The 14,447-nt window shown below is 46.9% G+C and overlaps 1 protein-coding gene across 1 annotated transcript in view; it reads right to left on the reverse strand.

Annotated features, from left to right (window-relative positions):
• Nucleotides 1-6,053, reverse strand: part of DOCK10 (dedicator of cytokinesis 10) — a 691,954-nt gene extending 685,901 nt beyond the window's left edge. The window contains exon 1 of the mRNA XM_063916012.1: nucleotides 5,407-6,053. Within this exon, the coding sequence (XP_063772082.1) occupies nucleotides 5,407-5,508 (102 nt within the window). The 5' untranslated portion in view covers nucleotides 5,509-6,053. The remainder of the gene's footprint in view (nucleotides 1-5,406) is intronic.
• Nucleotides 6,054-14,447: the final 8,394 nt, after the last annotated feature.

A 14,447-nucleotide genomic window follows, 5' to 3' on the forward strand; every position in this document is an offset into this window, starting at 1 on the left:
CCAGATACACATGTCCCCCCAGTGCCAGATATGCCCCCAGTGCCATACAGAAATGCCACCAGAGTGCCAGATATGCCCCCAGTGCCAGATATGCCCCCAGTGCCAGATACAGAAATGCCCCCAGTGCCTGATACACATGTCCCCGCAGTGCCAGATATGCCCCCAGTGCCAGGTACACATGCCCTCACAGTGCCCCCCCCCCCTCCCCTGTTGCTTACCGCGCTGCTGCTGTCCTATGTCTGAGGGGAGGAGAGTGCAGCGTGCGCCTCTCCTGTTCCTCAGTCTCCGGCGGCGGTGCGGGTGTCTACCTTCAATTAGGTGCCAATCCGTGAGCCAATCAAAGCTCGCGGTCCGGCAGCCAATCAGGAGCCTTGGCTGCCGGTCTGCGAGCTCTGATTGGCTCACGGGCCAGCGCCGAATTGAAGGTAGACACTAAGCGGCAGGAGAGGTGCACGCTGCGCTCTCCTCCCCTCAAGCAGCAGCGTCGCGGTGAGCAGCAGCGGAGGGAGGGAGCGGCGGCCCGATGGGTACAGCGTACCCACGGCTTAATTCTTAATGGTACGCCGTACCCGCACCTACCCGCCCACTTGCACTGCTGCATATGTTATAACATATGCAATTAGTGTCGGCGCAGTAAGTGTTCAGCTTTATAGTCAGTGTTTCCTTCATATTTCCCAAACATTCCTTAATCACAGTACAGCTTTTATATCCTTTATAGGCAACATGTAATCATGATATTTTCATTACTGTACATAAATGTGTGACTTCCGTATTCTCTAATGCTTTTACTCATAGTACAAATGACTTTGTACAGTAACCCTGCAGAATAATTTTTTTTTTATACTGATATCTTCCCTTTCGCACATAGAGTAACTGTTTCCTGCTCTGTCTTACACAGGGGGACGGTTACAGTGACATGAGAACTTGTCCTTCACATACTGATATCGTTCCCAAGGGCATTCATTAGTCTGGTTCTTGAGAAAGTGAAATCAGGCACTACAACTGTATGTGCTGAAGGGACTCTGACATAGGGGCCCATAATGTGTACCACAGAAATCATTTACTTAATTTATCATGGATTTTATTTATTATACCAATAAAAAGGAAATAACGTTTTTTGTTTTTTTTTGCCAAAAGAATATACTCCAGTCGCATTAGGCTCATAGTCTGATATACAGGTTGAGTATCCCTTATCCAAAATGGTTGGGACCAGAGGTATTTTAGATATCGGATTTTTCCGTATTTTGGAATAATTGCATACAATAATGAGATATCATGGCGATGGGACCTAAATCTAAGCACAGAATTCATTTATGTTACATATACACCTTATACACACAGCCTGAGGTCATTTAATACAATATTTATAACTTTGTGTATTAAACAAAGTTTGTGTACATTGAACCATCAAAAAACAAAGGTTTCAAAATCTCACTCTCACTCAAAAAATTCCGTATTTCGGAATATTCCGTATTTCGGAATATTTGGATATGGGATACTCAACCTGTATTATAAAAATGTGATACCTTATTATTTATTCAGTATTTTCAGGTTTCTTTAAAAAAAAAAATTTGTATCATTTTGGGGCTGATGCCAGTTTTCTGAGTGTGATATACAGTATATAAAATCCCTCTGAGCATGCTCAGTAACAGGCTACATGTTTATGTACCCATTGAGATTTGCATGAATTATTATGATCCTTTATTTATATGGTGCCACGAGGGATCCACAGCGCCCAATTACAGAGTACATAAATATGATAAATAAGAAAACAGTGACTTACAGTTCAAAACAATATAGGACACAGTATATAAACATAGCTGCATCAGCAGACGACACTGAAATGAGTATCAGGGAGGCAGAAAACCAAGGGATTTAGGCCCTCATTCCGAGTTGATCGCTTGCTAGCTGCTTTTAGTAGCATTGCACACGCTAGGCCGTCGCCCTCTGGGAGTGTATCTTAGCTTAGCAGAATTGCGAACGAAAGATTAGCAGAACTGCTATTAAATATATCCCTGCCGTTTCTGAGTAGCTCCAGACCTACTCGTAGATTGCGATCACCTCAGTCCGTTTAGTTCCTGGTTTGACGTCACAAACATGCCCTGCGTTCGACCAGCCACTCCCCCGTTTCTCCAGCCACTCCTGCGTTTTTGCCTGTCACGCCTGCATTTTTTAGCACACTCCCTGAAAATGCTCAGTTTCCGCCCAGAAACACCCACTTCCTGTCAATCACTCACCGATCAGCAGAGCGACTGAAAAGCGTTGCTCGGCCCTGTGTAAAATTGCATAGTTTTGTGTGAAAATACTTAGCGTGTGCGCCCTGCAGCCCATACGCATGTGCATAATCGCCCATTTTTAGCCTGATCGCTATTCTGCTAAAAACGGCAACGAGCGAACAACTCAGAATGACCACCTTAGTGCCGTCGAAGGAAGTATGTAGTAGAACAGGCCTGGCCAACCTGTGGCTTTCGAGCTGTTGTGAATCCCGGCATGCCCTGCCACAGTTTAAGCATTCCCTAGTAGCAAAACAGTGGCAGGGCATGCTGGGACTTGTAGTTTCACAACAGCTGGAGAGCCACAGGTTGGCCAGGCCTGGAGTAGACGATAGTCTAAGTAAGATAAGTATAAGCACATGAGGGAAGAGGGACCTGCTTGTAAGAGCTTACATTCTAAAGTGAATCAGACACACTTGTCGACAACTGAAGAGGCAGGATGGAGGAGGGAAGAGAGAACTAGTACAGATAGTGCGCAAACAGCAGCAGACCAGCACTAAGATACATACTGTATACTGTACTGTACAACTGTCCAGGCTGTACTAAGTGCCCTAGGCAATACCTCACACCCTTCCATCCTTCCTGTTGGTGTCCCTCAGGGTTCTGTCCTAGGCCCCCTTCTGTTCTCCCTGTACACCTCTTCCCTGGGTGCGCTCATTAACTCCTTTGGCCTTCAATACCACCTCTATGCTGATGACACACAACTCTAGCTCTCCTCTCCTGATCTGTCCCCCTTAGTCCTCTCTCAGGTTTCCAGCTGCCTCTCCGCAATCTCCTCCTGGATGTCTGAGTGCTCTCTGAAGCTCAACATGGACAAAACTGAACTCATCATCTTTCCCCCACCCAGAGCAACACCCCCTACCAATATCTCTATCGCTGTTGACAACACCATCATCTCCCCCGTTCCCCAACTCCGCTGCCTGGGCGTCACTCTTGGCTCCTACCTCTCGTTGGGAACCCCACATCCAAGCTCTGGCACAATCCTGTCGGTTCGAGATACACAACATTGCTCGCCTCAAGCCATTTCTCTCCCAGAGTGCAACTAAATTTATCATCCACTCACTGGTCATCTCATGACTCGACTACTGCAATATTCTCCTCACTGGCCTCGCTTGCTCCCACCTTGTTCCCCTCCAATCTGTCCTGAACTCCGCAGCTAGGCTTATCTTCCTCTCTCGCCGCTCCACATCTGCCACTCCCCTTCGACAAAATCTACACTGGCTCCCATTCCCCTACAGAATCCTCTTCAAACTCCTCACCCTCACATGCAAGGCCATCTATAATTCCACTGCTCCCTACATCTCCAACCTCCTCTCCCTTCATACTCCCTCCTGCCCCCTACAGTCGGCCAATGACCGTCGCCCCTCCACTGCCCTGGTCACTGCTTCCCATGCTCGTGCCTGTGCTGCACCCCTTCAGTGGAATTCTCTCCCCTGCTCCATTAGACTCTCCCCGACCTTGCAAAGCTTCAAACGGGCACTAAAACCCACCTATTCATCAACGCGTACCCTTCCGATGCATAACTTAGTTCTGAGGCTGCTCCTCCATCCCCCTGCCTCATGCCTTGAACATCTCGGCTTTGCTTACATCCTGCCATCAGGCTACCTCCCACTTGCTTGCACCTCATGTCATCTGTCTGTCGCCCCTTCCCACTAGATTGTTAGCTCTTCAGAGCAGGGACCTCTTTCCTCTTGTTGTCAAAGCCCTCTTCTCGACACATTTCACTCGCAGTTCTCTCCTACTCAGTGACCATCTTTACTCGCTTTTTCTCCTGCTGGTAAAGGCTCATCTCCATCTATGGCCACCAGCCCCTAATAGTACGATGATCACTCACTCGCTACTTACATCTTAGCTGTATTATGTCTTGAGAATTGTGGTGCTATTTGTTACCTGTACTCTATTTCTGTTATTTATTTACTGTAATGCTAAGTTTTTGTCTCCCTGTACTGTCCTTTGTACGGCACTGCAAAACACTTGTGGCGCCTTATAAATAACATTTAATAATAATAATAATAATAATAACAATAATAATAATAATAATAATAATAATAATAATAATACACCACGATGATGAGGATGATGGTGGTGGTGATGCCAGCACCAGAGAACCATTTGTGTCTGGTTTATTATGAAGGCACTGCTGATGCTGATAGGTGCTTTCTGCAGTTCTCCTGTATACAGTATAACAGACGTTTGTGTGCATGTTTTAGCACATTTTGTTTTCATACACAAGATGGAGATATATTTGATGTATTACAGAGGGCTTTTAACTTTTATAGAATCGTAATTACAAATGTGGTTTCCACAAACAAAACAGAAACATGGGCAATAGTTTGTTACATATGCCTAACCTAAGTTCAGATGCATTTACTACTAGTGTCAATCTACACACATCTTGCCATACCTGTAGTTACAACTTTGCATATGACCACAATTTGCACAGTGTTGAGCAAATTAATTTTACACTTTGGATTTGGAACGTGATTGCAGTCAAATCAACATCAGCCCTTGTATAAGCAATCTATAGTCCTAATACAATTAACATGAAAGAAGTGGAAAATGTATTCTTCTGTGCAGATTAGTGTATCTAACAGTAGTACTCTGATGGATTTAAAATTTAACAGAATTGAGAATTTTTCCATAAAATGGAATCTTTAACAATAAAAAACCTATACTATCTAACTTATATTATTGATATTTATATTACTTTGCTGATAACATTAATTTAGCAGCCATGTCTAGCAGTGCTTGATCAGTGTATGCATCAGCAATTACAGAGAGAACCAATCATGCAACGACTGACATTGTTTCCTGTGGTTCTAAGTGATAAACAAACATCATTTACTTTTCCCATTGCAACTACTGTATCTGCACATTACAAGTTCAATACTTCTGTGGGGTACTACTCATATTGCAACACAGATTTCACTTGCAGCAATATTTATGTGTGCATAATCGTAAACTATACTTGATACTTTATTACACTAGAACTTTGCAGAAAATGTGCCTATATGTTATTGTAGCATTTTAGAGATAGCAATAATGGTATAATTAGCACTGTATGCTGCCCCCCTTCCCCATAATAGCTCCAAGGCAAAGATGCAGGTGCCACCAGTGCCCAGCACTCACTCACCCTGCGCTGCCCGGGGCGCACTGCCTTGGAGGCGCTCTGTCTGATCTCCGCAGCAACACCCGGCTTCAGGATGCTCTTAGTGAATCTCCGAGTAGGTTCCATGACAGCGATAACCGGGGGAGGCAGACTGGCTGAGGGGAGGTGTAGGAGTCAGTGGACGGGGGAGTGGGGGAAGGGGAACAGGGAACTGGTTGTAGATGGTGCCAGAGACCAGGACACTGGAAGCATGAAGCAGAGGGATGCAGCTGTCAAACCTGCATGTAGGGAGAGAGGCAGAGCACTGGGTGGAGGTCACAGGCACAGTGCACAGGGCAGCATTACAGCCATGGGAACCATTGCAGGCACAGGGCAGCATTACAGGCACTGGGCAACATTACAGACAGGCCAGCATTACAGGCACAGGGCAGCAATACAGACACTGGGCAGCATTACAGATACATGTGAGAATCACAGGAACAGGGCAGCAAACAGGCACGTGGCGGCAGCATTACTGGTTTGGCATGGCTACAGGGGATGTACTGGAGACAGCAGGGACCACACACAGGTAACGCAGGTGACAGTACCAGCTGCTGAACTTGCTCCGACCAGGACGACTTCTTCTTCCCCGTAGAATGACTGTAGCACCCGATCGCTGCTGCTCTATTACTAAAGGAAGCGGAACTCTACTGTTAAACTTTCTTCCTCTGTATCTGTCTGCCCAGCAGCCTGTCTTGCTCAAAGGCTCAGCCGCCGCCGGAGTAGTTATAGCTGCCTGTAAATAAAAGTGAGAGGGGCTTGGTATAGTAGCTGATGCAATCTCGGGGGATTCCCAATTAAAAATGTAAAACTACCAGACATTCCCAGGTTTTCGAGAAGTGGCAGAAATTTATATATTGCTATAGAACTTTACGGCAAATTGTAAGTTCATTTCTGCTTTTTCAAGGATAATTTTTATATTAGTTAATTATGTATACACAGAGGCATAACTAGGGTAGGGCGAGTGGGGCACGTGCCCTGGGCGCCTTGGCAGGCCCAGCAGAGGGGGGCGTCGCCGGCGGCCAGGGCATAATGCCCCACTCGCCCCCGTCACGCCGCAATGTGAGGGGAGGAGAGCGCAGCGTCTCTCTCTCCCCTCACCGCCGCTGCCAGCACCTGAGCACCAGCAGCGCTGCGTGTGTCCGGTCTCCGGCGGCGTTAGCCGATCAGAGCTTGCGGACCGACTCCTGATTGGCTGTCGGGCCGCGAGCTCTGATTGGCTAGCGAACCGGTGCCACATAGCCGCCGCCGGAGACCTGGAGCGGTGAGGGGCAGGAGAGGCGCTGCGCTCTCCTCCCCTCACATATCAGAGCCACAACAAGGAAGCGGTGAGTGACCGGGGGGGTGGGGGGGGGGAGCACAGTGGGACATGTTCTGGCACAGTGGGGCATGTATCTGACACAGTGGGGCATGTATCTGGCAAAGTGGGGCATGTAACTGGCACTGTGGGGCATGTATCTGACACAGTGGGGCATGTATCTGGCAAAGTGGGGCATGTAACTGGCACTGTGGGGCATGTATCTGGCACTGTGGGTAATGTAACTGGCACTGTGGGGCATGTATCTGGCACTGTGGGGCATGTATCTGGCACTGTGGGGCATGTAACTAGCACTGTGGGCAATGTAACTGGCACTGTGGGGCATGTATCTGGCACTGTGGGGCATGTAACTGGCACTGTGGGGCATGTATCTGGCACTGTGGGTAATGTAACTGGCACTGTGGGGCATGTATCTGGCACTGTGGGGCATGTATCTGGCACTGTGGGGCATGCAACTAGCACTGTGGGCAATGTAACTGGCACTGTCGGGCATGTATCTGGCACTGTGGGGCATGTAACTGGCACTGTGGGGCAATGTAACTCGCACTGTGGGCAATGTAACTGGCACTGTGGGGCATGTATCTGGCACTGTGGGGCATGTATCTGGCACTGCATTGTAACTGGCACTGTGGGGCATTGTAACTGGCACTGTTGGGCATGTATCTGGCACTTCATTGTAACTGGCACTGTGGGGCATTGTAACTGGCACTGTGGGGCATGTATGTGGCACTGTGGGGCATGTATCTGGCACTGTAGGGCATTTTCAGTGGCCGCACCCCTTCTTGTGCGTGACCACACCCCTTATGGAGTGTGACCACGCCCATTTTTCCCCGGCGCGTACTCCCTTTGGTGTTTTTTTTTTTTTTTTGGGGGGGGGGGCACTCTTCATCTTGCCCTAGGCTCCGAAAACCATAGTTACGCCTCTGTGTATACAGTATAAAGTGAAAATACTGTGGTTATAGATAGAGACACCTTTGTGTGTAGCATGATATACATAACTGAACTCTACACTTGCCCTGGTTGGCATCACTAGGGTTGGTGTCACGGTTGGTTCTAAATCCAAGTTGGATAAGGGACTTTTGACGTCACCAGGGGGTGGAGCCACGTCACCAAGGGGAGGAGCCATGGCCGAACAGGGTACCCGAAATGTACCCTCGCGGGCTCGCTTCACTCGCCACTCTTCGGGCTCGGTGGCTCGCTCCGCTTCGTTCGCCACCGGGTTACTAAAGGTAGTAGTTGGTGAGGTGGATAGTAGAAGAACTATCCCGCTGGCCTAGCTCCTCCCCCTGGTGACGTGGCTCCTGCCCCTGACGTCTTAGGTCCTTTAGGCCACTTGGATCTAGCATCTACCTTTGTGTCACCCAGTGTGATAACTCATGGTGTCACCCCCCCATGGACCTCCTCCCGTATCAAACCATACAGAGTCCTCGATAATGTTTTTTGTGTTAATGTTACTCATAAATCATAATTCCCATGTATCACTGAATGTAATTGCAATAAACACCTACAAAATTAAAATACCTTAAATTACAATATAATACTCATTCATCCTATGACCATTACCCCCCCCCCCCCTTACATTCATCCTATAACTAATGCTCCCTCTCCCGCATGTAACATTTATCCTATCACTAAAACCCCCTCCCCACACATTTACATTCATCATATAGCCAGAGCCTCCTCTCCCTGCTCAGTTACATGTATCCTACAGCCAGTGCTCCCTGTCGCTCCTCCCATTACATTTATCCTATAACCAATGCCCCCTCTCCTCCCCAATTTTGTTTAACCAATAGGAAGGTAGTACCACAAATAGAGCTATATACCTCAGACACACAGGGGGTGAGAAGACGTGATGTCTTTTTCCCTCTCACGGTAAACAACGGCCACCCAGAACAGGAGTGGGAGAGCCTATAGTGCAGCGCTCATATCATCTGATGTGGTTGGGCACTATGGCACTGCAGCAGAGCATGTGGCCTCAGTGACTTTGAACTAGGTGCTGCAATGTGATGTTATCGTGCTTGCTTCAGGCTTCTAACATTTTGGTGTCACCCCTTAGGACGTTGTCACCCGGTGCTCTCTGTATCACCTTAGTGTGTTTGTGGGGGTGCAAGGGGGTGCAATATTAGTTGGCTTATAAATATTGTCAATCCTAAATAACATCCATATTTTGCAGGAAAAAGTAATGGTTAAGAATGTGTGTAAGCAGTGGTGAATTTCCCATGAGGCACTTGAGGCACGTGCCTAGGGCCGGCTCTTGTTGGAGGGCGGCACTTGGATGCATGTTTTAGTACTGTCAGACTAAAATTTACTAGTAACTGCAAAATATTTCCACTCTACTGTACCATTCGGCATCCTGAGTGGAGTGTAAATGGGTAGGACTGCCCCTATAAGCTGTAATCCTTAGTAAATACTGTATGTATACATAATCAAAAATAAAACAAAATGTAATAGATACTGGCTTTTTTATTATTATATTAAATGGGCTATCATCAAATAATGGCTTATAACCAATCAATTAAAATAATAAAACTAGGCAGAGGGGAGCAACCCTTACTGTTGTGCCCTGGGGCGCCATGGTGCCTAAATTCGCCCCTGTGTGTAGGTGTATGTGAGTATGCATGGCTAAAACCTGGCACATATGCTCCTTGATATAATGGCAAACTGCTCTAATCAACCTGGTAAAAAATATGATAAGCCTCCAGGCCACTTCACGGCCGCTCTATTACTGGAGCGGCCGTGAAGTGGCCTGGAGGCTTATCATATTTTTTGCAATATTTATATTATTATATAGTATACAGTTCTTGTTACTAACAGCCCGCGTGGGAAAAATCCCTTTTGTTTTTCTTGTCTAGAAGTAATCCCCTCCTGCAGCACCTGAGGAGTGTTAACAGGTTGATTAGAACAGTTTGCCATTATATATTGCAGTTCAGAGAGGCATAGATGGAGCCAGCATTAGGAGGGCATGCTGGGTCCTGTAGTGCCATTTGGAGGATACAGGGGTGACTCCAGGTAAAGTAGCTCTCAATCTGGATATATTTTGTACGTGCCATTATCATGTTTCCATACACTAAGCAATTATATGACTCATAGTGGATGTAATTATTATTATCATGCTGTGTGTGAGTTTGGGGAGTGGTACTCCCCTGGGTTTGGTGTGACTGGGCTACCTTGGGGCAACACGCCATAATATTTATTTAGCACTTGTGTAACAGTTTTATTTTTCCACTAATTTTACTCTTTCGAGTATTTTACTAACACCCTTATTATTTTTGTATCACTTTCTAACATATAGCTCCTGCTTCTTTCTTATTAACACATATTAACACTATAGTATGTCAATGGTGTGCTGCCCTGGGGTGGTTGGGCCTGAGCCGACTTTGTGTGGTCCACGCCCTGAACTTATACTTAGTATTAGGGACCTCCAGTAATAGAGCGGCCGTGAAGTGGCCTGGAGGCTTATCATATATTTTTTGCAAAATATATGTAACGAAGAGCTCTAAATTTTCTATTATTATATAGTATACAGTTCTTGTTACTAACAGCCCACAGAGTGCGTGGGAAAAATCCCTTTTGTTTTTCTTGTCTAGAAGTAACCCCCTCCTGCAGCACCTGAGGAGTGTTACCAGCTTGATTAGAGCAGTTTGCCATTATATATTGCAGTTCAGAGAGGCATAGATGGAGCCAGCATTAGGAGGGCATGCTGGGTCCTGTAGTGCCATTTGGAGGATACAGGGATGACTCCAGGTAAACTAGCTCTCAATCTGGATATATTTTGTATGTGCCATTATCATGTGGCCATATACTAAGCAATTATATGACTCATAGTGGATGTAATTATTATTATTATTATTATTATGCTGTGTGTGTGAGTTTGGGGAGTGGTACCCCCCAGGTTTGGTGTGACTTGGCTACCTTGGGGTAGCACGCCATAATATTTATTTAGCACTTGTGTAACACTTTTGTTTTTACACTAATTTTACTCTTTTGAGTATTTTACTAACACCCCTATTTTCGTATCACTTTCTAACATATAGCTCCTGCTTCTTTCTTATTAACACTATAGTATGTCAAAGGTGTGCTGCCCTGGGGTGGTTGGGCCTGAGCCGACTTTGTGGGGTCCACCCCCTGGACTTATACTTAGTATTAGGGACCTCCAGTAATAGAGCGGCCGTGAAGTGGCCTGGAGGCTTATCATATAATTTTTACAAAATATATGTAACGAAGAGCTCTACATTTTCTATTATTATATAGTATACAGTTCTTGTTACTAACAGCCCGCAGAGTGCGTGGTAAAAATCCTTTTGTTTTTCTCACATATGCTCCTTGTACAGACCCACACACATCTTTCAGTATGCCCACACTTGTAGTCAGGGAAGGACTAGGGCTGTCTAACAGCCCTGACGTTGAAAAGCGAGCATGGTCATGCCCACGGGGGCATGCCACGGGTCACATGGGACTGGCCTTGCGTAATGCCCCCATGTCTCTGTATGCTGGGCAGCCGAGCAAAGCATCGGGAGGTGGAACTGCTTGATCAGCCCCAGTCTATTTCAGCCATGCAGCTGATTATAGTGCTAGGCCAGCCCCGGTCTCTCTTCATGGCCAGACCAGCCCTTCAGTCATTGGACCTTTCGGCATTTGCCAATATTGCCATATAGGCAGTCCGGCCCTGCTTGCAGCTTTACACCTGCGATAAGCCCTACAATGTATGATGAGAGCACTGTGTAATACAGTAGGAAAAATAGGATTGATGCACTGGTGTGTTTATAATGGGTGCAGTGTGTGCAGAGCACACTGGCCCCAGGGGCCAGGGGTGTCACACCACACACCCTGCACCCATTTTTTTCAATACTTACCTTCTGCAGCCACACTTCATCAGCAGCAGCGCTGCAGAAAAAAACAGGAAAATGGTGGGTGCCCATTTTCCAGGCGTGTCGTGCATGCACAAAATGAAAATCACTGTGAAAACGGCTGCCGCACCATTTTTCCGGAGACCCATGCATGCGCACTAGACTCTGGGACAGCGCTAGGGTTCCCTAGTGACCCTAGTGCCCAGAGTCGATAGCGCAGCCGGCTAGAGAGTAGGGGGCCCAGATGAAGTCTGCACACGGGCCTGCTCCTCTCTTGAAATGCGCCTGGATGGATGTTTCTGCTCTGTAGAATTTCACAGTTTAGATGGTTGATGGGAGGCATATATTAATGAAAGCAAGGTCTGAAGTTTGGAATACAAGTAAAAATGGTTAAAGTAGTGAACATGACAATAAGCCACCCAGGCATACTCTAGATAGCGACTCCTGCCGTGCTACTGACATATGAGGCACAACATCATTATTGGGTTAAAGTTAGTGGGTGTCGTATAGAAGGTCTACACTGTCTAGAATAGTCAGTCAATAGGCTAACACCATATGGTAGACATGCAATAGGTCAATAGGTACAAAAGGTGACAGATAAAAGGTCAACAGGTACAAAAGTTCGACAGGGTCAAAAGGTTGACACCAAAATGGTCGGAACATGTTTTTGGGGTTTTTAAGGTCACATCTTGCAAATTTCATGTTCTGTTACCACCACTAGAAACGTAGACCCTCGAGGACTCGCTTAGCTAGCTACGTTTCAGGCAAGGTTACTATTCCCAATCGAGGTCCATGTGGATAGTAAATCAAGCAAATAATTGGAAAACGTGAAAAACCCCAAAAAGTGTCAACTATTTGTGTGCCCACCATTGTCATGTCGACATTTTGTACCTGTCGACCGCAAGCACTGTCGACCATATGGTGTCAATCTATTGACTGTCTAAGTAGACAGTGTAGATCTATCATCTGGATGCCAAAGTTAGTATAGAGTTATTTTAGATGTAGGATTAGCATTCCACATGTTATAAGCAGCCAAGGAGAAAGTGTCCTGTTAGTATACCGGGTTTAGTATGAGTGAACGGCGGCCGGGATCCCGGGGGCCAGCATACTGGTGCCGGGATCCCGACCGCCGGTATACCGACAGCTGGGCGAGTGCTTATGATCCCCTTGAGGGCTCATTGCGCTCGCCACACTGCAGGCGCGGTTCTCCCTCCAGGGGGGTAGTGGACCCCCAAGAGGGAGAATATGTGTCGGCATGCCGGCGGTCGGGATCCCGGCACCGGTATGCTGGTTGCCGGGATCCCGGCCGGCAGCATACTGAAGACTACCCATTGTACCAATAGCCCAACCTCAGAGCATGTCTGCTGAGCAAGCAACAAGCCTGTCACTCACTTTGTGCTGGATCAGAATAATGGGGGTCATTCCGAGTTGTTCGCTCGGTAAATTTCTTCGCATCACAGCGATTTTCCGCTTAGTGCGCATGCGCAATGTCCGCACTGCGACTGCGCCAAGTAAATTTGCTATGCAGTTAGGAATTTTACTCACGTTTTTTTCCTCGTTCTGGTGATCGTAATGTGATTGACAGGAAATGGGTGTTTCTGGGCGGAATCTGGCCGTTTTATGGGAGTGTGTGAAAAAACGCTACAGTTTCTGGGAAAAACGCGGGAGTGGCTGAAGAAACGGGGGAGTGTCTGGGCGAACGCTGGGTGTGTTTGTGACGTCAAACCAGGAACGACAAGCACTGAACTGATCGCAGATGCCGAGTAAGTCTGAAGCTACTCTGAAACTGCTAAGTAGTTTGTAATCGACATTTCATGTACAGTAATATCAATAGAAATACTGATATTTATGAGAATAAAGCATAGAGGGCCCCATTCTGATATGTTAACGTAACCGCTTGTCACAGCTTTTTTATTAACTAGAAAATAGGATTTTGGTTACCTACCGGTAAATCCTATTCTCGTAGTCCGTAGAGGATGCTGGGGTCCACATTAGTACCATGGGGTATAGACGGGTCCACCAGGAGCCATTGGCACTTTAAGAGTTTGAGAGTGTGGGCTGGCTCCTGCCTCTATGCCCCTCCTACCAGACTCAGTCTAGAAACTGTGCCCGAGGAGACGGACATCTTCGAGAGAAGGATTATACACAGATAGTGGTGTGATTCATAACCAGCTCATACATACAAGGCACGTCAAGCCAACGAAGCTTGAACACTCAGCAACTGCTGAAACATTACTTACCAAGCAACAATGCAGTACTTGACTAAACAAAGTTGAACTGAACCAAAGAACATTTGTAGGAAAACGAAGCGCTGTCTACGGACTACGAGAAAAGGATTTACCGGTAGGTAACCAATATCCTATTTTCTCTTACGTCCTAGAGGATGCTGGGGTCCACATTAGTACCATGGGGATGTACCAAAGCTCCCATAATGAGAGGGAGAGCGCGGAGGCTCCTGCAGAACTGACTGACTGAACTTCAGATCATCAGAGACCAAAGTATCGAACTTGTTAAACTTTGCAAACATGTTCGACCCAGACTAAGTTGAAGCTCGGCAAAGTTGCACTGCCGAGACACCCCGGGCAGCCGCCCAGGAAGACCCCACCTTACGAGTAGAGTGGGCCTTAACAGATTTTGGACACGGCAGTCCTGCCGTAGAATAAGCGTGCTGGATAGTGAAACGAATCCAGCGAGAAATAGTCTGCTTAGAAGCAGGACACCCACATTTTTTGGGATCCTATAGGACAAACAGAGAGTCCGACTTTCTGTGACAAGAAGTTCTCTTCACATATATCTTCAGAGCCCTTACAACATCCAAGAACTTTGATGTAATTGAGGAGTCTGTAGCCACTGGCACCACA

Source organism: Pseudophryne corroboree, chromosome 4, assembly GCF_028390025.1.
Source record: "Pseudophryne corroboree isolate aPseCor3 chromosome 4, aPseCor3.hap2, whole genome shotgun sequence".
NCBI lineage: Eukaryota > Metazoa > Chordata > Amphibia > Anura > Myobatrachidae > Pseudophryne > Pseudophryne corroboree.